General features: G+C 41.7%; 1 protein-coding gene across 22 annotated transcripts in view; it reads left to right on the top strand.

Annotated features, from left to right (window-relative positions):
* Positions 1-23,628, top strand: part of TNRC6B (trinucleotide repeat containing adaptor 6B) — a 100,755-nt gene that overhangs the window by 56,444 nt on the left and 20,683 nt on the right. For 17 of the 22 annotated variants that reach the window (XM_035128452.3, XM_035128448.3, XM_035128446.3 and 14 more), the window contains 8 exons: positions 6,267-6,288; positions 6,532-6,879; positions 9,359-11,683; positions 13,677-13,832; positions 16,803-16,981; positions 19,280-19,354; positions 20,437-20,482; positions 22,761-22,909. In XM_035128452.3, the coding sequence (XP_034984343.2) occupies positions 6,267-6,288; positions 6,532-6,879; positions 9,359-11,683; positions 13,677-13,832; positions 16,803-16,981; positions 19,280-19,354; positions 20,437-20,482; positions 22,761-22,909 (3,300 nt within the window). The remainder of the gene's footprint in view (positions 1-6,266; positions 6,289-6,531; positions 6,880-9,358; positions 11,684-13,676; positions 13,833-16,802; positions 16,982-19,279; positions 19,355-20,436; positions 20,483-22,760; positions 22,910-23,628) is intronic. The other 5 variants (XM_088676636.1, XM_088676635.1, XM_088676634.1 and 2 more) reach the window with 1 other exon arrangement.

Genomic DNA, 23,628 nt, shown 5'->3' with positions numbered 1-23,628 from the left:
GATATGTCAGAACAATAGAATCTTCAGCCTTAGAAAAGCACTCATAAAGATTTGTTGTGGCTAACAATGTATATTTGAACAGGGCCCCTCAAGTTCAGATGAGCAAAGACCTTTTAAAGTAAAAATTGAAGGCTTTTTGACATCCTTTTATGTTGCTCTTTCTGGTTTATTGTACAAAAAACTAGCTCTTAATTCCTCAGACCTATTAAATGTGAAGTTTAACTTAGGCAGGAATATTCAATACTGCCTGAAAAACCACCCATCTTTTTGATCTAGATCTTCTTGATGAGCCAGGAGAGACAGAACATCGATTTAGCACCAACCCATTCTCTTTGAGATGACTGCAGAGACAGGAGGTGATTTCTAAGCACTGTCACCTGGAGGCACAGGCGGGGCAGGGTGTTCCATTATAGTGTAATAACAAACCACCTTTTTTGCTGCTCACTGGCCTTCTACATCAGTGCTTTATACTGTGGCTCTTTACAGATATCAGCTTGCTGGTCCATAGGTACACTACTCCATGTATGCAGTGTTGAAAATGGGCTATAGAAGCTTCAAACCATTATTGCGTATTTATCACATGGTACCTTAAGTCTTCAGAGATAACAGATCGGAATCAGAGCTTCCATTATGGCAGCTGTCAAAGGCATCTTAAGTCATAGAAGTAATAGAAACTTTTCAGTAACTTAGTGAGTCACTTTCCTGAGTGTCTTGGTGGTACTGGATCATTCCCCCCACCCCTACTCCCAATCCTATGAAAATACAACACAGAGGATATAGTTACTGATTCTGTTGTCAGCCTTAGGAAATGGCATCTTGATTCTTTTTAGCTGGATTCCTACGTAACATCTTTATGTTAGACCTTCTTCGCCAACCGAGTTTGCGCAGCGAATGGGGCAATGGAATAAAAGCTTGCCCGCAATATCTTTGCTTATCTTTATTTTAAAATAATAAACAGCTGCAAAATACCCCTTCTCACCACCTTTCCTCAACAGTCCTCAACAGCATTCCTTAACAGTATTCTATAACAGTATTCCTTAACAGTACACACTACAACATTTAATCAACTTAAGTACAGTTTTCAAAATAATCAATTACCCTATCACTTCGCTGCATTCGGTGCAGTAGGTAAAGTCCTGCTAATTAAATTGTTAACATACCTCAGGTGTGCTGAATTGTCAAAAACTCACAGATGTGCTGCCATGCATGTTATAATTACAAACACACCTGAGTAGCACCATTGACCACATCGATATTAAGAAAACCCAACACTTTAGCCCTTGTGGATCCACATTATAGTTCTAGTCTGTCATCCTGTCTTCATTTATGATTAGCCAAACGCTTCTAGGAACCCACAAGCAGGGCATAAAGGCATAAGACTTCCCTCCTTCACCCCCCCACCCCCCCCTGATTTTCAGGGTCATGCTGCCTTTGAGCTTGTGAGACAGGGCCAGTCTGGGGAGATCAGGATGGTTCCTCCTCCAGGGAGCATCTTAAAGCATCCTGCTTAACCCACCAGAGGGGAGGACCCTTCGTCTTGAGCTATTTGAGGTGCGATGACTGAAACCTGTGTGTTCTCTTCAATACTTGTGCTCAAATTGGCCTCTCAAAGGGTTTTTGTTTCTGGATTTGGATCTCATGTCTTCTTGCAACCTTTTAGGGCCTGCTTCTTGAATGGTAAATAAACAGGAAGCACTCATTAAAAAAACTGGGTCCTATAGCGAGTGATCTTTTGCTAACTCTTTTAAGCCCCATTACTAACATAAATCAGGCAAAGTTGTTTGTGGGCAGTCCTGTATCAAATGATAAGGTGAATTAGAATCATAGAATCGGAAGAGACTACAAGGGCCATCCAGTCCAACCCCCTGCCAAGCAGGAAACACCATCAAAGCATTCTTGACATATGCCTGTCAAGCCTCTGCTTAAAGACCTCCAAAGAAGGAGACTCCACTACACTCCTTGGTAGCAAATTCCACTGCCGAACAGCTCTTACTGTCAGGAAGCTTCCAGGTATGTAGGTCCCAGAAGGGGATGCCCCCAAGGGACAGAATTGCCCTTGTTGCTGGAGAAAGCTTCCCCGCTGTGTCCTAAACCCAGCCCCATTCACAAGAAGCACAGCGGCCATCCAGGACACAAAACCCCTTCTCTGAACGGTGATTAAGCATCCAAGCTTTCCGAGAGGTTTGCAAACTACAGTGGTACCTTCGTTCTCAAACTTTATCCATTCTGGAAGTCCTCTCATAAACCGAAGTGTTTCAAAACCAAGGCACGCTTTCCCATAGAAAGTAATGCAAAAGGGATTAATCCGTTCCAGACTTTTAAAAGTGACTGCTAAAACAGCCATTTAACATGAATTTTACTATCTAATGAGACCACTGAACCATAAAATGAAAGCAATAAACAATGTATTGCAGTAGTTGAACTGGGCTCCAAACAGTCACAAAACAAAACAAAAAAGAGCCCCAAAAACAAAAACGCAGAATAGCAAAAACACTGTCGGAGGAAGAGGGGTGCGTGGGGGGCGCACCGCCCCTGGCAGCGTGATCCTGGTGGGGTGCCATTGCAGTCTCTTCCCCCCCCCCCCTGCACTGGGTGCCATGCCCCCAGCACACCACGCCCCAGGACACGCACCAGCCACGCCCACGCCTGCTCTCCGCCCCCAGTGCCAGAGCATGAAACTCCGCCACTGTTTGCATGTGTGTTTATTGTACAAGAGAGATTTGGCTAGGTTGGTGCAAAGAAAAAACTCACATTGTAGGTACTATACTGCAACACTACACCAACCACAATTATTTTAAAACTCAACATTTTTTTACTTTATTGTGTAAAAGTGTTCTTTACCAAAAGGTTCCAAGTTTATATAAATGTGTATAATAATACAGTTTTAAGGAAACTTCCTAGTCGTAGAAATCTTGAATAATTGTATTCAGAGTCTTGTTTTCTAAGCATTTTATTCACATTGGTTTGACGTACTGAAAAGCTTTTAGTGGCATTTCGTTTACCCTAGTGAAACTTTCAGCACAGTTTGTACCTGCAACATTTGTTGAGTTGTTGGAAATCTAATAGACTTCCGGTGAGCCGCAACGATAGGAAAGAAGCGCGGAATAGCTCTCAGGGGAATTCCGAGTGACATGGTTTTTTTTTAGAGGTTCCACAAAGGCTCTGTGGACCTTGAAACCTCAAGGAGATTACCTTGAAGGACGTGGCACCCAGCGGCGCCCTTGCGTGCTCTCCTGCTCCCCGGGTTTTTTCTATAAATCCGGAGATGGGATCGAGCTGCAGGCGCAAAGGGAGAGCACCACTAACTCTGCATTGCGCAGCCTCTGGCTTCTGATGAAAGCTGCAAGCTTCCAAGAAAAGAAACTGATTTTGGCTTAAAATTGGATATATTCATCCACTAAATATTGGTGAAAATTTGGAAAAGATCCGGACAGCTGAGGGGCGAAAAATGAGTCTGTCCCGGCATCGGTGAGAAAGATGTTGCAGGAAAGAAAGTTGCAGGAATGAAGACGGAAGTGAACAACCCTGCTGAGTGAGTTTAAAACTGAAAATCCTCAGATACTTTGTATAAAATGCTGAGGCAGGGACTAATTTTGTGGAGAAATTTTGTTACTTTTGTGTGGTAAGAGTTAAAGAGCGCACATACTTACCTGAATAGCAGCAGCTTGTATATACTGTATCCCAAGGGAATACATTTTTTTTGCATACCTTCAACTGTACATAGATACGCGTCATTTCCAATGCTATACATGTCATGTTCAATGCTATATAAGTCACTTACATTTATAATCATATTGTACTACTTTGGCTATGTGTTTAATAAAATGTTAAATTCTTGCATTGCGAAAAACAATGATTATGGTGAAAAGTGAAAAACATGAATTGCAAAAAACCAACCTAGAGCTTAGAGAACAAAACCGACTTCAGATATGAAATCAGCACGTTGAAATTAGGTTAGAACAACTGCAATGTATCCATTGTTATTTATGTATGCAACAACTGTGGCAGGAATATTATTAGCCCCAAAGTGGAAAATACAGGAATTACCATCATTGGAAGAGTGGCAGACGAAGATGATGGACTATGCGGAACTGGCAAAACTGACCTGCAGCGTCCGAAACCAGGACAAATTAAAATTCCAAAGAGACTGGAGTAAATTCATTGACTATATAAATAATAACTGTAGAAGCTTGAAGACACTAGCGGGATTGAAATAAGTCCTATTACGTGGACTTGATTTAATAAGACGAAACTGTGAGGTATAGACTGGAAAAGGGAAAACTAGATGGCGGGAGGAAGGGAAGTGTGAGGGGCAAGGGATATCGCGAAGCCCCTCCCCTCCTGAGTTCCAGCCCAGACCCGAGCGAGGCTGAAAAGAAGGAAAGCTCCAGCTCAAGTGGGGAAACAGGAAGTGGGTTCCAAGGCTCTGGCAGGGAAAGAGAGCCATCGTCCCAGGTGGGACAGGAAGGGGAAAGGAAGGGGGGCAGGCCAGTCCCCCCAACTCCGGAACTTCGCAAAAGGCGTCGGGGGAAGAGGATGGGTCTCCCCAAGTTATTATGCTGGCGCAAAACGCGCCAAAAGCCACTTGGAGGTTCTGATTCAAGCTGAACAGATGTGTCTTTGTAAATACCACTGCCATTAGCACTGTAAATACTCAGCACCAATAAAACCATAAAATGCAGAGCTGTGTAGAGTCGTTACTCTGAAGTAGCCTTCTCCAGCCACCGTGACAGGAAGTCATAAGCTCGGCAGAGCAGAGGGGAATGAGATTGATTGATACATGTTGGAATTTATTGTTTTTTGTTTAAAGTGAAATTTTAATAAAAAATATTTTTTAAAAAAGGAAATATAATAGTGCTAGAATTCCATTTTTTTTTCACTTGTGACCATTCAGTGTTGGAAAGTCATGGTGTATATGCTACATTGAGGTACCAACATTGAGGTGTTGCCTTGTATAAGAATCTGCATCCTTGCTCATGTTTACTTGCTTGAAAGTTGTTAAAGCAGTGGTTCTTCAGATAATCTATTCCTGGGAAGAAAATAGGCTTGTGCTTTAAGATGCTCTGTTTCTTAGAACAGGGGAGGTGGGTGGTGCTGTGATTTAAACCACTGAGTCTCTTGGACTTGCCAATCGGAAGGTCAGCTGTTCAAATCTGCGTGCTGGGGTGAGCTTTGTCCCAGCTTCTGCCAACCTAGCAGTTCAAAAGCACACCAGTGCAAGTAGATAAATAGGTACCGCTGCAGAAGGAGGTAAATGGCGTTTCCGTGTGCTCTGGCTTCTGTCACTGTGTTCCATTGCGCCAGAAGCGGTTTAGTCATGATGGCCACATGACCCGGAAAGCTGTCTGTGGACAAACACCCGCTTCCTCGGCCTGAAGTGAGATGAGCGCTGCACCCCATAGTTGCCTTTGACTGGACTTAACCATCCAGAGGTCCTTTACCTTTACCCTTACCTATTAGAGTCCTGTTGAGCAAACACTTCAGTTGTTAGACAAAGTAAATTTTCTTGTCTATCTTGTGTCAAATATTCTTGATATATTACATTAGTATCAGGTAAGGTAGCCGTGTTGGTCTGCTGTGGTTGAAACAAAATAACTTGGTTGGTCTCTAAGGGGCTACTGGAAGGAATTTTTTTATTTTGTTACATTAGTAATAGTTTTCTTTTATCTGCTTACTTGCAAAATGAAAGAAATGCCTAGATATTTGAAAAGGAGGAAGAATCTTTGGCTAAACAAAATGTATAAATACTGAAAAAGACAAGTTGTTTGACCATCTTAATATTTGTACATGCCTAAACAGGTTACGTTTCAAAATATGGATAATCTCACCTTTAACACAGGCTTAACCTAAGGTAAAGGTAAAGGGACCCCTGACCATTAGGTCCAATTGTGACCGACTCTGGGGTTGCGGCGTTCATCTTGCTCTATTGGCCAAGGGAGCCGGCGTACAGCTTCCGGGTCATGTGGCCAGCATGACTAAGCCGCTTCTGGTGAACCAGAGCAGCACACGGAAATGCCGTTTACCTTCCCGCCGGAGCGGTACCTATTTATCTACTTGCACTTTGAAGTGCTTTTGAACTGCTTGGTTGGCAGGAACTGGGACCGAGCAACGGGAGCTCACCCCATTGCGGGGATTCGAACTGCCAACTTTCCAATCAGCAAGCCCTAGACTCTGTGGTTTAACCCACAACGCCACCCGCGTCCCAGGCTTAACTTAGTTAACATTAATAAGGCTGTTTTTATTTATTCTTCTCATTTCACTTACAGGTCACAGATCAAAAAACCAAAGGTAAAAGGCTTTTAATTTTTCTAAAACTTACAATAAGTTTTTTTGCTCTTTGAGCAGATTGTTTTAAGAAAGAAGTAGAAAATAAAGTTCTTCTACCCTTATTTGCTTCATAGGATCAGGGCATGAAATATGAAATATATTTTAATGCTAAAATGGTTTTTCATAAATAATGTTAAATATAGCCTTTCATATTGTTCAGCTTGCAAAACAATTCAGAACACTAATTTACATGTTTTGTTGCAGTGCCCGAAGCGACGAAACCAAGTTTAAGCCAACCAGTGACCGCCAGCCCAATTGGCAGCTCTCCATCGCCACCAGTCAATGGTGGCAACAATGCCAAAAGGGTGGCAGTGCCGAACGGTCAACCGCCAAGCGCCGCCCGCTACATGCCTCGGGAGGTGCCGCCGCGATTCCGTTGCCAGCAGGACCACAAAGTGTTACTGAAACGTGGGCAGCCCCCTCCGCCATCTTGTATGCTCCTTGGGAGTGGAGTAGGGCCATCTCCTTCTCCAGCACCTGGAGTAAATCCAAACAACGCACAACTAGTAACAACAGGAGTGCTGCTGCCATGTGACAGTGGGACTGCAACAGGTAGGAAAGCTTTTGTTATTTCCCTTTGGATTTGAGTTCTACATTATGTGATCATAAACGTTTGTTTTCTTGCCAAATATCTTCAAGAAAAGGCTAAGGAGTAAACCCTACACAAATCCAGAGTGGAGTTCCTAAGACTGTTGAATGGTGCCTAGTAAGTCTCCTTCTGGCAACTCCTGCAGCCATGCTGGTGCCAAATGTATTGCTCTGCTTTCCCTTAGGCCACATCAGCAAGGCTGAGGGTGGGGGGTATTGTTGTCTGGGCAGCCCAGGACCTCCATACACACTGCCCAGATTTGCGCCCCAGGGAGGTCACTTCAGTGCTGATAATGCAGCACTGCTGCATTATCTTGACCCCCAGAGGCACACTCCATTGTTTGTTGAGACAGCCGGGTGCCAACAACAACAATATCCTCCTGCATTGTTTCAAGACAGTTTTTGATTGGGTATAGATAGGGAGGTAGCCCATCTTAAAAAGTGATGTTGTAGGAATAGAAAAAGGGAAATTAAAATCATTAAAGTCTGGGCACCTTCCTTATATGTGGATAATCTAATGAATTTGGAGCATTTTGCTTTTCAAAGAAAGAAAATTAAGGCAAGTATTACAATTTTTACAAAACGATGAACAGTGCTAAATAAGTAGAAAGTGATTTTTCTTTAATTATAATGGAACTTTGCTTCTCCTGATTAAAATTGGTTACCAGTACATTTAGGTCTGACAAAAGGAGGTACTTCAAAATAGAACATGCAATTAATTAGCATGGAATTCACAACTACAGTCATACCTCATGTTGCGTATGCTTCAGGTTGCATCTTTTCAGCTTGCGAACACAGCAACCCCAGAAGTGTTTACTTCCGGGTTTCGCCGCATGCGCAGAAGCGCTCTATCACGCTTCGGCAGAAGCGCCGCTCTGGTTGCGGACTTTTCGGGGTGCGAACGGCATCCCGGAACAGATCGTGCCCGCAACCAGAGGTACCACTGTACAAGATGCTAGGTTAGATAACTTTTTTAATGAATAGATTCATGGAGTTCAGGTCTCAACAGCTGGTAGCCATGATAGCAAAAAGAAAAAGAAAAACAAGTTCACAGTCTGCCTTAAATATATTTTTATAATATTTTGTTTAAACTAAAAAGCATTAGTAGAATTAAAATCTATACACATTAAAGATCACATACAATAAAAACATCACAACACTAGCCCTTTCCTTAAAAGTAAGTGGCACTAATAAAGAAGAAAGTTCCAAAGGGCGGATTGCAGCAAGCTGCTGATTCTGAAGGTTCATCCTATCTGTACTTAAAAACAGTCATAAAACAGGAAGAAAGATAAGAAAATAATAGAAAGCCTAAAAGAATGAATTATATAAATATATCTTCCGTATTTCTACCAAGCCTACCAAATATTCATGCATGTTGCCAAATAAATGTAGTGGGACTGTGTCAGCCGTTAGGTTGTTTAGTCATATAAATCACAAACAGCCCCCAAGCAGAAGCAGAGTCAGTTTTTCAGAAATGCACATGACTTTTAAAATAATAAGGTGCACTCTTCCACCTTAAATATTGGATACTAGGAATAAACAAGGAAAGAGGAGCATGTTTGCCCTTTGCTTCCCAGAGATAACTAGCTAGTTCTTTGGACACAGAAAGCTGGATGAGATATATATATTGGTTCTAGAAGGCAATTATTATACTGCTTTCAGATATCTATGGTAAACCTGGTTTTTTATTGCCCTTTTACCTTGCATGCTCAAGACTTGATATGGGCTGAAATTTCTCCCCAGAAGGTACCAAGTGAAGGTACCCAGAAGGTACCAAGGTACCAGATCCCCAGTGTGTTTAAAGGGTAACTGAAAATGTAAATGTTTTAAGGATTATTATTTTTATCTGCAAAAGATGTTATCTTTGGAGAACTCTAAACTAGTACTTTTATTTTGGTTTTTTCATCTAATTTGCACATCTCACAAGCTAACCTTGAAAGTTAGTTGGTGCAATTGATAATGGCCCAGTTATCAATTTGCATGACTAGGGGGTATTTTATTTGGCCTCATATGGTACTCTTCCTTACTGAGTATGACACATAATGCATGCAAAATTAAATGTGACATTCTTAAGAACATTAAAGTAGCCCTTCTTGATCTAGCCAAGGTCCATCTAGTTCAGCATTGGACTAGCCCCATGCCTCTGGAAAACCTAGAAGCAGGCCTGAAGACTTCCTATTGTCTGTCATTATCATTTGGAATTCAAAGCCATACTGTCTCTGAACATCCAGTTGCTATTTAGGCCATGAATTTATTAAATCCTTTTAAAAAGTCATCTCAGTTAGTGGGCATCATAGATTTTGTGATTGTGAATGTCATACTTTAAAGTATAAATGATGGCTTGTAATATTTTAAAATTCAGAATAGTACAAATAACTGGTATGTGCTGTTTGTCATTCTCCATGTGTTTATATATAATTGTGAATAAGTTTCATTCTTTTAGATTCAACAACTGGAGGTGGTGCTTCTTCAAATTATGCAAATTCCACTTGGGGTCCTGGAGCCTCCTCCAACAGCACCAATGCCAACCCAACTCACGTCTGGGACGCGGTGATTGTAGACAGGTCTGACATGGAAGAGTGGCCTTGTATTGCCAGCAAAGATACTGAGTCTTCTTCCGAAAACACCACAGACAACAACAGTGCCTCGAACCCTGGCTTGGAGAAGAGCACTCTGCCAGGAAGCACCAATAGTAACAAAGGAAAAGGAAAAAACCAGTGCCAGTCTGGAAGCTCTGGTAACGAATGTAATCTTGGGGCCTGGAAATCTGACCCTAAAGGTAAATCTGTTCAATCTTCCAATCCTGCAGCAGAGAGTAATAGTGGTCTAGCAAGCTGGAGGAACTTGAGTGGGCAGGACAGAATTGGCCCCAGTTCTGGCTTCAGCAATTTCAACCCAAATAGCAACCCATCTGCTTGGCCAGCACTGATTCAGGAGGGCAATTCAAGGAAAGGGACTTCAGAATCTGATAATGGTGGTTCCAATGCACAGATTAGTACAGCAGGTCAGACATCTAGGGAACAGCAGTCAAAGATGGAAAATGCGGGTGTTAACTTTGTCTCTGGCAGAGAACAGGCTCAAATTCACAACACTGATGGACCAAAAAATGGAAACACTAACTCCTTGAACTTAAGTTCACCAAACCCAATGGAGAATAAGGGAATGTCCTTTGAAATGGGCTTTGGGAACCCCTCCAGGAACACTGATGCCCCTTCACAAAGCACTGGAGAGAGAAAGACTGGGAGTGTTGGGTCTTGGGGTACAGTTAGGGGGCCTTCTGGAATGGACAGTGTCTCTGGTCAAAGCAATTCTGGAAATCATGGGAACAATGGAAAGGATAGGGAGGACTCGTGGAAGGGAGCTTCTGTTCAAAAATCGAATGGGTCACGAAATGATTCTTGGGATAACAGTAACAGGTCTACGGGTGATGGGTCTTGGACCATTGGCCCTCAACACTCTAGTGAAAACAAATGGAGTGAAGGGAACAAAATGACATCAGGGGTGTCTCAGGGAGAATGGAAACAGCCGTCTGGGTCTGATGAATTGAAGATTGGAGAATGGAGTGGTCCAAACCAACCAAATTCTAGCACTGGAGCATGGGACAATCAAAAGGGCCACCCCCTTCCTGAAAACCAAGGCAATTCCCAGGCTCCCTGTTGGGGCAGATCTTCCAGCTCTACAGGAAGTGAGGTTGGAGGTCAGAGCACTGGAAGCAACCATAAAGCAGGAAGTAGTGACAGTCACAATTCTGGACGTCGATCATATAGGCCTACACATCCTGATTGCCAAGCAGTCTTGCAAACTTTGTTGAGCAGGACTGATTTGGATCCCCGAGTGCTTTCAAATACTGGCTGGGGTCAAACTCAAATCAAGCAAGATACTGTTTGGGACATAGAAGAGATGCCAAGGGCAGAGGGAAAGACTGATAAAGGAACTGAGGGGTGGGAGAGTTCTGCCATTCAGACAAAGAGCTCAGGGGGCTGGGGAGATGCACCCAGCCAAAGCAATCAAATCAAGTCTGGATGGGGTGAACTCTCTACTCCGACAGAGTGGAAGGAGCCCAAAAACACTGGAGGATGGAATGATTTCAAGAACAATTGTTCTAATTGGGGAGGAGGAAGACCAGAAGAAAAGGTGACAACATCTTGGAATGAGAATTCCAACAAAGATCCAGGGTGGAATGGACGGCCACCTAATCAAGGGTGGTCTTCTGGAAAGAATGGCTGGGGAGAGGAAGTTGACCAAACAAAAAATAGTAACTGGGAAAGTTCAGGAAACAAGTCGATGTCAGGCTGGGGTGAAGCTGGTCAAAATGAGATTGGGACTTGGGGTAATGGTGCAAATACAAACTGTTCCTCAAAAGGAGGGTGGGATAATAATAAAAGAACTCCAGCATGGAATGATTCTGGTAGACAAGCCAATTCCTGGAATAATCAGCAACAGCAACACCATCCACAGTCAGAAGCACCTGGCTCCTGGGGCCCACCACCACCACAGCCTCCAGGAAATGGGAGGCCACCCAATCCTAACTGGAACAGTGGGCCACAGCCAACTGCCTCAAAGGATGAGGAACCCAGTGGCTGGGAAGAACCATCCCCCCAATCAATTAGTCGAAAAATGGATATTGATGATGGCACTTCAGCATGGGGAGATCCCAGCAGTTACAACTACAAGAATGTGAACCTGTGGGACAAGAACTCACAAGGTGGGCAAGCTTCACGAGAACAGAATATGCCAACTCCAAGGCCCAGCAAAGTAGCACCCTCAGGTATTCCTTTTATTTGCCTTCTTCATTGTAATGCAAACTAGTAAATGCAGATCTAAATATGGTGAGAGGATACCTGCATTCTGTAGCTAGGTCTGTGTCATTTGAAATTTTGGAGACACAACTTCATATATCAAAGAGGTGTCTGTTTAATTATGGCTTCATGTGAAATGTTCACTGTTCACAAGTAAGGCTGTTTGCTGTGTCAGGAAACTGGGAGAGGGGAGCCCCAATGTGTTTAACTTGTGAAAGGGGGGATAGTGTTAACACAGAACAATCTGCAGCCAGTGTTGCTTGAAACGTAACCTGTATGTCAACACAAGGATCCCATCCATGTGCAGTCTTGACCCTATTACTTAAGCTAAATATATGTGTATATGTGCAAATATACATGCTGAAGCAAGCCCTAAAAGGGTGTTTTTGCAAGCTACCAGCATACTGTCACTACAATTTTGAATTAAAATTTGAATCTCGCTATTTGTTATTGTGAAGGGGATCTGTGAACAGTAGAAGGCTTCTACAGGGTGAGTCCTTTAAAAGAGGCCCCGTGGATACAGAGTGCACACGTTCCACGGGGCCTCTTTTAAAAGACTCACCCTGTATATGTGTATTTCCTGCTGAACCAGGAACTTTGTGCATGATTCCCATAGCTGGATCCCATTGTTTAACCTCCAGGACCACATGTACTATTTTAGTGCTGAATTGGGGCCTCATCCTGATGACTGTCTTGGGGAATGGTGGTGAAGGTTCTGTGGGTATTGAATTCAGCTCTCTTATCCAGCTGGTGATTGGTGCTTTCAAAGCTGACTGGCATATGCAGTCTGTTGCTGTACACTATTATCTTTGGATTGTGGGTAAGGGGACTTGTCTCTCAAGATGCATCATTACCAGTAATGGTGGTTTTTGTGAGTCAGTTTGCATCTTTGTTTCTTCAGTAGAAATATATAGCTTCATCTACAGGCAGCATTGGGCCTGCAGTTAATTTAAAGTAGGGGTAGGGAATCTTTGGCCTGCATGCCAAATTTGACTTGCCCTATCTCTCCATTTGGCCCACGAGGATGTTTTATCCAAGCCATACCCAACCACCCCAACAGTGGGGCAGATAATTATGGGACTTTGTCAGAGGGCGCTGTTGCAAAGTGCTTGGGAAGTGCCAAACACAGAGAGTACAAAACTCTTCACACAGCACTTCCAAAACATTCAACGATCACCTGGTTATGACATCAGATGATTTACCAGTGGATGGTGTTGCTTACCTGTCAAAGTTGGAATTGGGGGAGATCAAGATTTGGCCTGCCAGGTCAAACGTATTCCCTACCTTTGTTTTAAAATAACAAATAGGATTAGTTAATTATTCAAATTATCCAATTTTTCTTGAATTGCTTTGCTTTCCCTAGAAGTGACAATGTAATTCAGCAGCATTTTGTAAAAAGCCTTTTTTTTAATGCAGCAAAGCACCCAGGCCCCCTTCTGTGTTGGGGAGGGTGATGTGCATCGAAAAATCAAAGGGAGTGCTTATCCTTCCTTGCTAATCCCCTCCCCTCCCCCAGTTTCTCTCCCTTTCAACTACTGCAGACCCATGTTTTTCTAGCAAACTGCAGATGTCTGCATATACAGTTTGTTACATTGTAATGTAACATGATTTTCCTCTTATATTACCATTTTTCTGACCTCATTCAGGTATATTTTTAAAACATTTGCTTAAAGCCTTTCTTTGCCTTAGCATATAGAACATCTAATTATTGACAGAGCTGGTTTTGCTGATAAGGATCAGACTCTCATTTTAGTACAATAATGTTACATTATCACACTGTTTGTGTGTGTGTTTTACACTAAGAATCATGTGGTGTAAGAGTCAGAACAAACACTAAAGTATAACAGAATGGGGTCAGCAGTATAGAAATATGTAGATTTTTTTCAGTTGATGCTGTGCTAAATGTCAGAAAGCAACTTCAATTCATTAAAAGTGCATAATGAAAACTCTTTCTGTATGAAGTCTGGAACAAAAGCACACCTCCTGCTCCAGATAATGGTACAGCTGCTTGGGGTGAACCAAATGAAACCAGCCCTGGATGGGGTGAAGCTGATGATACAGGGGCTTCTACAGGTTGGGGAAATGGACCCTCCACTGCACCAAATGCCATAAAACCTAGTGAGTACTTGCCAGTTGCCATTTCTGTAACAATTTTATGTACTTTTAGATTTTTTTTTTTAAAAAAAAGGTTTCTGAAGGAGGGTATGGAGCTGCGCCCATGTCTGGTGTTTATTTCAGCCCTAGCATGCTAATAGAGGAAATTTTTACACAGCTGATTGGATTAGTACTATATCTTGGGCAAAGATGGCATGGTAGGCAAGGAAGCAATGGAGGGACCCCCACCCTTTGTCAATCTAACACAAGGTAATTAGTCACTAATTGAAACTCCCTGGTCCCTTGTAAGGTAGATAACAGAGGCAAGGTAAAATGTCAGTATTCATCAGGGTGGACTAGGCTGTTTGTGTCATTAAATGGTCAAGAAGCATGTAGTGCAGGGGTGGGAATCCCTGGTCCTCCAGATGTCAGTTAGACTCCCATCAGCCCCAGCCATCATGATGACTAACAGTCAGTGATGATGGGAGTTGTAGTTTAGCAGTATCTGGAGGATCACAGATTCCCCATCTCCGATGTAGGCACTCTATTCTTCTGCTGTGAATCTTATGTGTGTTTGATAATAATTACCATTCCGATATAACAGAGAGTCTAATATACTTATTCCATGTTAATGCTTTTATCTGCCTGGTCAGATTATTGAAAATAGCACAGTAATAATTCTGTTGGAGGCTTATGTGGTTAGGAATTGGGAAATGGCAGTAATCCAGGTGTATCTCGTCTAAACCAAAGCAACTACTTCGGATTACCGTAGTGGCCTGAGTATAAGCCTCACTTTTCCCCCAAATTCCGACTGTGAAAAGTTAAAGTGTGGCTTATATTTGCAACCTTACAGTATGCAGCCAGGAGCATGGGGCAAAGCGCGCCAGGAGCTCGACAAAGCAGCACCTGCCCTGTGCATAGTCCCGCATCCTCTCCCCCAACGCAGTGTGGCTCCCCCCCCTAAGTATGCAACCAAGAGCAGTGAGGAATGGAGCGGCTTATATTTGGGTATCCCCCCCCACCCCATTATAAAGGTGTGACTTATTTTGGGTGCAGCTTATATTTGGGGCAATACGGTAGTTATTAATATAGGTGGCTGCACTCCTACTAATTTATAGTGTACAGTACAAGTATAAAATTATTTACTACACTAGAATTACTGGGTTGAATTCAACGTAGCACTAAGACGATCGTTCCATCAGCACAATCATTTTTGCTTGCCTGAAGGAACTATCTCCCCTCCATGCTCAGTGTTCTGGGGTTTCGCCCAACCCTCCAGAGGCGGAATTGAAGGAGGCACGGGGGAGGAGATGGTGGTGAAAGGCCCTTTGCACTAGCAAGAGTCCTTGTGCTGGCTTCTGCTAGCATGGTGGGGTACTTGAAACCTATCATTCTAATGCACTTTGTCAGTGACCTTAGTGTACCAGCATTAGGGTAGGGGTAAAAGATATTCAGATTCTTTCATTAGCAAACCAATTGCAGAAAACTCATTCGGTTTAGAGTTTATACATTTACTTAGCAGGAGGAGTGCTTGGATGTTTTCTACTATCTTAGGTAAAAGTTCTATCTGAACAGTGGTAAGTCAGATTGAAACATGATTGACTATCTTCTTCCTTCAGTTCTAAAACTCCATGCTCTTCAGCAACTAAAACTACAATCTTAACCCCAGGGAGAAACCCCTGTTGAATTAAATGGGACCTTTAGGCAGCTAGAATTGCTGTCTAAATATGCTTTTCTACAAAATAGATAAACAGGAAGCCGTATTGGTTGCTAGAACAAAGTTTTCAAAGTTTTCAACAAAAGACAGATCTCACTAAAACAGAGTCTAAAGGCTATATTGTTAAATGTGAGGAAGTGAGGGGATCACGACAGCTACCCCTTTATGGTTTCTGGAAAATTAATGCCCTCAGTGGTCAGAAGTTACAAATTTTATTTTTTGTGCGCACACACACACACACACACACACACATACATACACATATATATTCAAGGGCATCTTACAGGATTTTGAAGCCTCATTAGTGCATTAATTGGAACACAAAAGTTTAAGCTTTAAGACAAGTGTAGTATAAAATAAATCTCTAGTGGTGTGTAGTATAAAATAAATTTCTAGTGGAGTGTAGTATAAAATAAATCTCTAGTGTATGAAATTATTAATACAGTAATACTATTGGGGTTTTTTAAAAGTTACAGTGCCAGTATCATACTTCTGTGCTTGCATGACATTAAGCAGAATTAGACTGCAAATTAGCCATTACCTAGTAGTAAGGGCAGTTTTCTAGTGCAGATGCAGGCAACATGGTGCTGTTCAGATATTGTTGGACTTCCCCAGCAGTATCTGGAGGGAACCATGTTGTTCACCCCTGTTCTAGGGTTTCTTTGTGGCAACTTGCCAACTTCTGACCATTGTCCTTTCATGTAGTACAGTATTACGTTTCTGTAGAAAAGAGGTTCTCCTTGATAATGCAGCTAAAGGAATATTTTACTTGAAAGAAAAACACAATTTTTATAACTGCTGCTGTAGAATATGAAACTGAAAACTATTTCTATTCATTAACACCCAAACCTATGTCTTGTGATATTTGGTGTCCTTTTGTTCGTCTCCTTCATTCCAAATCAGAAAACATTAAGGCTGTTTTGAACTTTTGAACTAATTCATATTGAATACAAGGAGACTTAACTTCTCAGCAAATACTGAGGTGGGGGGAATAACTTTGCTGTCTCCATTGTGGCTCCCACGGACTAACTAAGGCAGCCTGCCCTTCACAATCTTCTGATTTTTTAGCCTTTTTTGAGGGCATTGCCTGTATGTTCATGTTTTGTGGTGTGTAGGTGTTCTTCCTATTTGGGAAGTAAGGTTTTGACCATTGTCATTTCTTCTTCTTCTATAACATAGGCATTTTTGGTGTCAACAGCAATTTCTTAAACTTGCAAATGTGCCCCAGGGCACATAATTGTGGTTAGCTTTTGACAATGTTTTCCTCCCCATCGAAGGTTCCAAACCACCTCAAGATGGTTGGGGGGATAATGATGGGCCAGTATCAGGAACAAGGCATTCCAGCTGGGAAGAAGAGGAGGAAGGAGGAGTCTGGAACACAGCAGGCTCTCAGGGAAGCAGTTCCTCCCATAATTCAACAAGCTGGGGACAAGGAGGAAAGAAACCACAGATTAAGGTGAGAAAATGCTTATATGGTGCAATATTTCACTAGATACATGAAACATCAAACCTTTTACCATAACTGCTAACAATAAATAATCTTAATTGTGTGCATCTGTTGGTATTGAAAGATGGCATGTGTAATGACTGCTTAACTCTGGCATCCCCAAACTTCGGCTCCCCAGATGTTTTGGACTACAATTCCCATCTTCCCCGACCACTGGTCCTGTTAGCTAGGGATCGTGGGAGTTGTAGGCCAAAACATCTGGAGGGCTGTAGTTTGGGGGTGCCTGGTTTAACTTAAGAATAGCCCTGCTGAATCAAGTCATCTAGTTCAGCATCCTGTTTTCACAGTGGCTAAACAGATGTTCATGAAGTCCATAAGCAGGCTTTCCTGCTGAATGCAGTTTCACTGGTTTTAGTGTTGAATGCAACACATCATTATTTGTATCTTTTGGTGTTTGCAAAAGTCTTCAGGCATGGATACTTTTCAATCAGTGTGTGCATTTTGGCAGAAAATGCAATGCCCTGTGTTATTTATTTCACTTGCTGACATCAGTCTCAGACTTCAGCAAGCTGGGCTACAGGCATCCACTGAAATGTTTCTTAAAGTCTTCTTAGGGGAGTTATACAAAATGCAGCCATTTTTTATTTTATTTTTATTACCAAGGAAGGTGAAGTATGTCTGGAGTAACCAGACATACAAAGGAAGGTGAAGTATGGGGAGCAAAGTGCGTTGACACCCTTAATGGGTTGCCTAACTAAAAACTGGTTTCGGTGCAGTACAGCCTTCTCTAGTCTAATACCTTCAGATGTTTGGAACTGCACCTCCCATCGGTGTCAACCACAAAGCCAGTAGTAAGAGGAATAGAGTTACAGTCCAAAGGATCTCGAAGGCATCCTGTTGGGGAAGGCTGGTGTAGTATTAATGACATACATCACCTGGGGACATTTGCTTCTTCAGCTGTAAGCAACTGAAAGCTTAAAATCAGAGATAATTTCAGTGGCAAAGACACTTTTAGCACTTTTTAGCAAAAGTATAAAACAATGGACATATCAAGGACAAAAACTAGCCCAATTCTCCCCTGCATGTCTTAGTTCACTTTCAGAAGGTACGAGAAATAGACACCTACAAAGCTGAAAGAGCTACCTAACCACTTTGTAAAGTAAGAAAATAATGAAATTGTAGCTTTTTAAAAAGATAAGCTGAATTTATTTTGAGTTTCTTCAAATGTGATGAATTTCCTACGTTAGGAAACGTGGAAATTGCTGTATGTAACTGTCCCCTTTTTTACTGCATGGAGATTGGAGATTACTATTGTTTCACTACACACAAGTTATACCCCAGGGCATGATCTGAGGGCACATTTTGCAGCCACCTTGCTGAAACTTAAGCAGCTCTGTGTCTGGTCAGTTACTGGAGCCCTTGTACACTGTATTCAGTTCCACGATGGTAGAAAGGCAGGATAATTGTACTAAATAAATAAATATCTACATAATAAATTTTATGTTATTAGACTGATATGTTCTTCTTTGAACATGAGGGGTTGGATCCAATGCTGCAGCTCCACTTACGCAACAGACTTCTGTGTGCACAATTGTGCTTCTTTTTCCTCTCCTGTCTCTTCAGCCCCTCATATGACCTCAAAATCAGCTCTGTATCCTTGGGGGACCCTGAGTAGATTTTGATGATGTTGAAGAGAGGAAGCAGAGTGGAGCTGTGCTTGCGCAGCCTTGGATACAACTTTGTACTGTTCAGTTGATAGATGGTTTATGGGCCTGGCTAGTGTGGTATTCTTTTTAACTAACATGTTTCAGTGCTAAAGTTAAAGGAATCATGCCAACCAGTAAATGCAGGGATTGCTGTCTGTTTCCTTCCTTGGGGTTTTAAATTGTTCTGATCCTTTAAGTTTGTATTTCATGGAGTTATTTCTTAGTGAATTACTTCAAATAATGGATTCTGATATTTCTTTGGCTCTACTGACATTATGCTAACAGAATAAACCTGTTAAAGAGATTGAAGAGCTTGCATCTGCTCCATTTCCTAAATTCTGTATACCTTAAGTTTACAAGGAATAATAGTAACAGTATTTGGTAAATCTGCTTAGTATTTCAATAAACCTTCCTAACCAGCCCCCACTGTAAGGTAGGCTCTTGCACTTAAGAAGAGAGAACCAAGGCTTGAGCAGCATGTCTAAAGCTTACTAGGTTTATTTCCGACATTTGATACCTGAACAAGGGAATTGCTTTTTTAAGCTTTCATTCTTAGTCACTGCATGGTGAAATAAACTGATAAATTGTTTCTTTGCTTTAGTGTTCGTTAAAAGGAGGAAGCAGTGATTCGTGGATGAATTCTTTATCTGATCAGATTTCAAATATGGGATTACTAGTAAGGTTTTTAAAATGTCATAATTATGTTTTATATAAACTGTTTACTTACCCGTATTTAACAGACTACAAACAGCTATCTGTTCTAGGCATCTCCGTGAATAAGTATTGTCTACAGGTGACCAAGCTGGGAAGCTTTTGCCATCTGGATGAGATACAGGGTGGAATTCAATAAAACACTTCAGGAGATAGTTCTGTTGGGCAAGCAGAAATGCTTGTACTGATGAAGCAATATCTTTTCTCCACCTATGGGCTTCTCTGGGACATTGCCCAACCCTCCAGAAAGGATTTGTGGGAGCCTTTGCACTGGTTTCTGCCAGTGAAATCAGATAGTTAAATTTGGCCCGAGATCCTCAATTATTTATTTAGTTATTTATATAGTGTTTTATAGGTGCAATCCAGTTGAAAGCAGTGTGTAATATAAATTTAGCTCAAACACGGAGTGTATTATGTATACATTATAAGCTACTATAAGTGTCTGAGTAGAACACAGACAAGTTTCTATGCTGGACTTTATGGGGAGAAAATTGGAGAACATACTGCTTGGCATATGACATTTTTTTTAAAAAATAGCCAATTTTTTTTGGGGGGGGGGATCTATTATAGTGCTGTGATAATGCTTGCAAACCCTGGGTGTCAATCCAAACTCCAGCTCACTGGGTTAAATAGTTGCACCTTTCCAGAGTTACGGGAACATCCTGTCCCATACTGCCAACACAAGAATTACTTGGCAGCACATTGACTAGATGCATCTTGAGGATGAAGTAACATTCTGGCTGCTGTTCTCAGAATATAATCCCTTGACCACAGAAATGTCAGGATAGAGACGTTTGTGTCCAGAGCAGCTGTCCAGCTATTTTTCTCTCTATTTCTCTGTGCTATTGGTTCATACATATCTGGCTGTATTTTTGGACACACATCAGCATCAGCAATTAGAAAAGGCTATGCTCAATGTTAGTTCAGTATGCTATTTTTAGGCCTGCCAATTCATCTCTTTAATTTATAAAATGCATACCCCCCCAATACTGGATTTTATATTGAACAACATAATATTTTCTAGTGTTTTTTCTCTTTCTTTTCCAGAATCAAACTGAAGACACTCCAGGCAGTAAAATGGACCTATCAGTAGGTGTGTACCTAATATGACAATAAGAAAAACTGACTTGGTTCATAAGGCTGAAGTGCTTGGCTTTGAAAACAGTATAGTAAAGCAGTATGTGGCCTTTTGCAAAATGATTTTAGAACAGCTTAAGGACCTTTTATATAATTTGGTGTGTAGCTGATGACAATGAAAGAATGAAAGTTTGAGCTAGGATAATGGGAAGGGACAGTCTGGTTACTGAGGGCATTAATAAACAGACTGTCCTTGCACAAAGTCCGTTTGTGATAACTGGGTTTCATTCTGTTGAATAGTACATAATGATTCATGGACTTCAGAGAAAATGTCAAAGGCCTGCTGTGGAGAAAGAAAAACTGATTTGCTTAGTGGTAGTATGAAGGGAGGTTTTTTTTGTTTTTTTTACAGTATTTATAGCCCACTCTTCATTGAATGTTTTCATTCCTAGAGCGGGGAACAAATGAAAATAAACAGAAAAACAATATAAATAATTTTGTATATAAATGGGACCCATAAACAACTAAAAAACTCATATCTTAAGGTAAACAAGCAAAATTACAACATAAATTAATATTTCCCATTTAACAAATACAAGCCTCACAATCAACTGGGCTGTCAGGCAGTGATGTGCAGTTGGGTTTGCTGCCCCCCCCCAATCTACCTTCTCTATACTAGCTAGCACAGGCAGTATCCAGGGTCTTGGGAAGAGGGTCTGTGGCACCACTCCTTAAATAGGGATCTGTAGACTGAAAGGCAGTCAGTAAACCACAGCTGATGTTTCTCTCCTCTGCTCAGTACTAGGGAAACTTACAGGCCTTAAAATCAGCAGGACTGCCAGGTAGTGATGCTTTTAGGATGTTGCTTGTGTGAGTGAGTGGAATCATAGTCTTTTTTTCCGTCAACAGCTAAACTAAATGACGCTTCCCCTTCTTAGAGAAGATTGACAGAGCTCTGTAAAATTATAACCACTTGAAGGAGAAACAGACTGATAACTTACCTAAATCGTCAGAACTCATTCTAGAAAGTAGATGTGGAGGAGGCCTTATGCTTAGTCCCATATATGTGTGGTGTCCTGCAAAGTTCCATCTTGCCCCTCATGTGCTTTAATGTTTATTTGTAGCCACTGGAGGACATAATCAGAAAATGATGTTTCCCAGCATCATTGCAGTGTCAGCAGTATGCTGATGATATCCAGCTCTGTTTCTCATTATCATTTCAAGTCAGGTGAGGCTATGTGCTAGACCAGTGTCTAGAGGCAGCAATAGGGGGAAATAAAAGAAGGCTGATTCCTGACAAGATAGAAGCCCTGGTTCTTGGGTCTGGGAATTGGGTAGGTGAATGCAGCCACAAACAGCAGTTGTGTGTGTGTATGTCAGGATTCAGCCTTCTTTTATTTGCCCCCATTGCTGCCTCTAGTCACTGGTCTAGCACATTTTGTGCCCCTCAAGTCCCTGGGCCTCCAGTGGGTGAGTGCCTTTTTTATTCTAGCTAGTTTGCCAGCTGTGTCTGTTTCTGGACAGATATCCTGCCAGGGTTACCCACCCCCTAGTAATATTCCATTTGGATTCTAATACACTGCACATGGGCACACCTTTGAAAATGGTCTGGAAGTGACAGTAATGCAGAATACATTCTGTCAGAATGTTAGCTCTTATCTCATAAACTCTGATTCTGAAAGATCTGCATTGGCTGCCTGTATGCTTCCAAATGGAATTTAAGGTACCGTTATTCACCTACAAAGCCCTAAATGACTTGAGACCCAAATATCTGAAATTCAGTCTAATATGCCATTGAATCTAATGTGCAACTCAATTTTCAAAATCTTCAAACCAAAAAAAGGATTTTCTGGCAAATGTAAATGCCCCATCGAATCTAATGTGCACCTTAATTTTTGCAACGTAATCTGGCCAAAAACGGTGAGCATTAGATTCGAGGTGCCCCCCCTCCCAGGATATGGAATGCCCTTGCCTTGGAAGTATAACTGGCACCAATATGTCTGGTGTTTCAGCAGCAGGTAAAGGCTTACTTGTTTGCCTGGGTCTTTGCAAAGACACAATGTGTGCTTACCTGCTCTTTTGTTTTTATAGGAATTATTATAACTGAACATAAGATCATATGATGAAGGGTAGACTAAAAATGTATTTAATACGTTTATAATAAGACTGCTAAGGATTTTTTGTAGTTATTGTAGTATATGAGTATAAGTGGAAAATACTTCATTTAGTAATTTATGAAGTGTTGCTGCAAACTACTGGTATGAATGCTTCCACTTTCCACTTGTTCCTTTCAGGTGGTCTCCAAGATAAGAAATTTGATGTGGATAAACGAGGGATGAATCTCGCTGATTTTAATGACATTATGAGAAAGAGTCGGCCAGGTTTTCGTCCTCCTAATTCCAAAGACATGGGAACCCCAGATAGTGGGCCTTACTTTGAAAAGGTGAGACACATTTTGCTTGTAAAAATCTGCAGCTTATTCCAGATGTAATTTTAACATTCTATCAGATTTCAGCATTGCAACTTAAAGACATTGTTTTATTATGAGACTTTGAGGAGAAAAAATGCTTGTTTGGGGCAAATGAGAAGAAATGGGGTGAACTGAACACATGGTGATCTTTGGAGTAATTATTACTGTTCTGGGAAAACATTTCAGGAGATTCATCGTTCATGTGTTTGTATGGAAAAAATGTTATTTTTTATTCAGAATGTATTTCCAACATTTGCCCCTAAAAGTTACTGGATAGTTTTGCTAAGACTGAGTGCCAAATTAAAAAGTACAACCATGATGAGACAATACTTTTAATACATGCAACAACCTTTTCCTTTAAAAAAAAAAAAAGTTGGTTCCCAAAGGCCTGTTGAAATAGAACTGTCTTCACCTGCCAGCAGAAGGACAGCAAGGGAGACTTCAGCCTCACTTCTCTAGGGAGGGAGCTCTAGAGTCTGGGATAAGCCACTGAGAAGGCCCTTTCCCTCATCCCCACAAAGCATGCTTGTGAGGGTGACACAGGGCTGAAATCTCAATGGCGAGCCCCATCAGGTTCATATGAGGGAATATGGTCTTTCAGATAGCCTGAACCTAAGCTGCCAAACACTGAGTCAACCTCTTCAGCCTGCTATCCACTATGATCCCAAGGTCTCATTCCTGGTCAGTCATTC

The sequence above is a fragment of the Zootoca vivipara genome, chromosome 9, assembly GCF_965207765.1.
Source record: "Zootoca vivipara chromosome 9, rZooViv2.hap1.1, whole genome shotgun sequence".
Taxonomy (NCBI): domain Eukaryota; kingdom Metazoa; phylum Chordata; class Lepidosauria; order Squamata; family Lacertidae; genus Zootoca; species Zootoca vivipara.
This window is presented reverse-complemented; position numbering and strand designations above follow the sequence as displayed.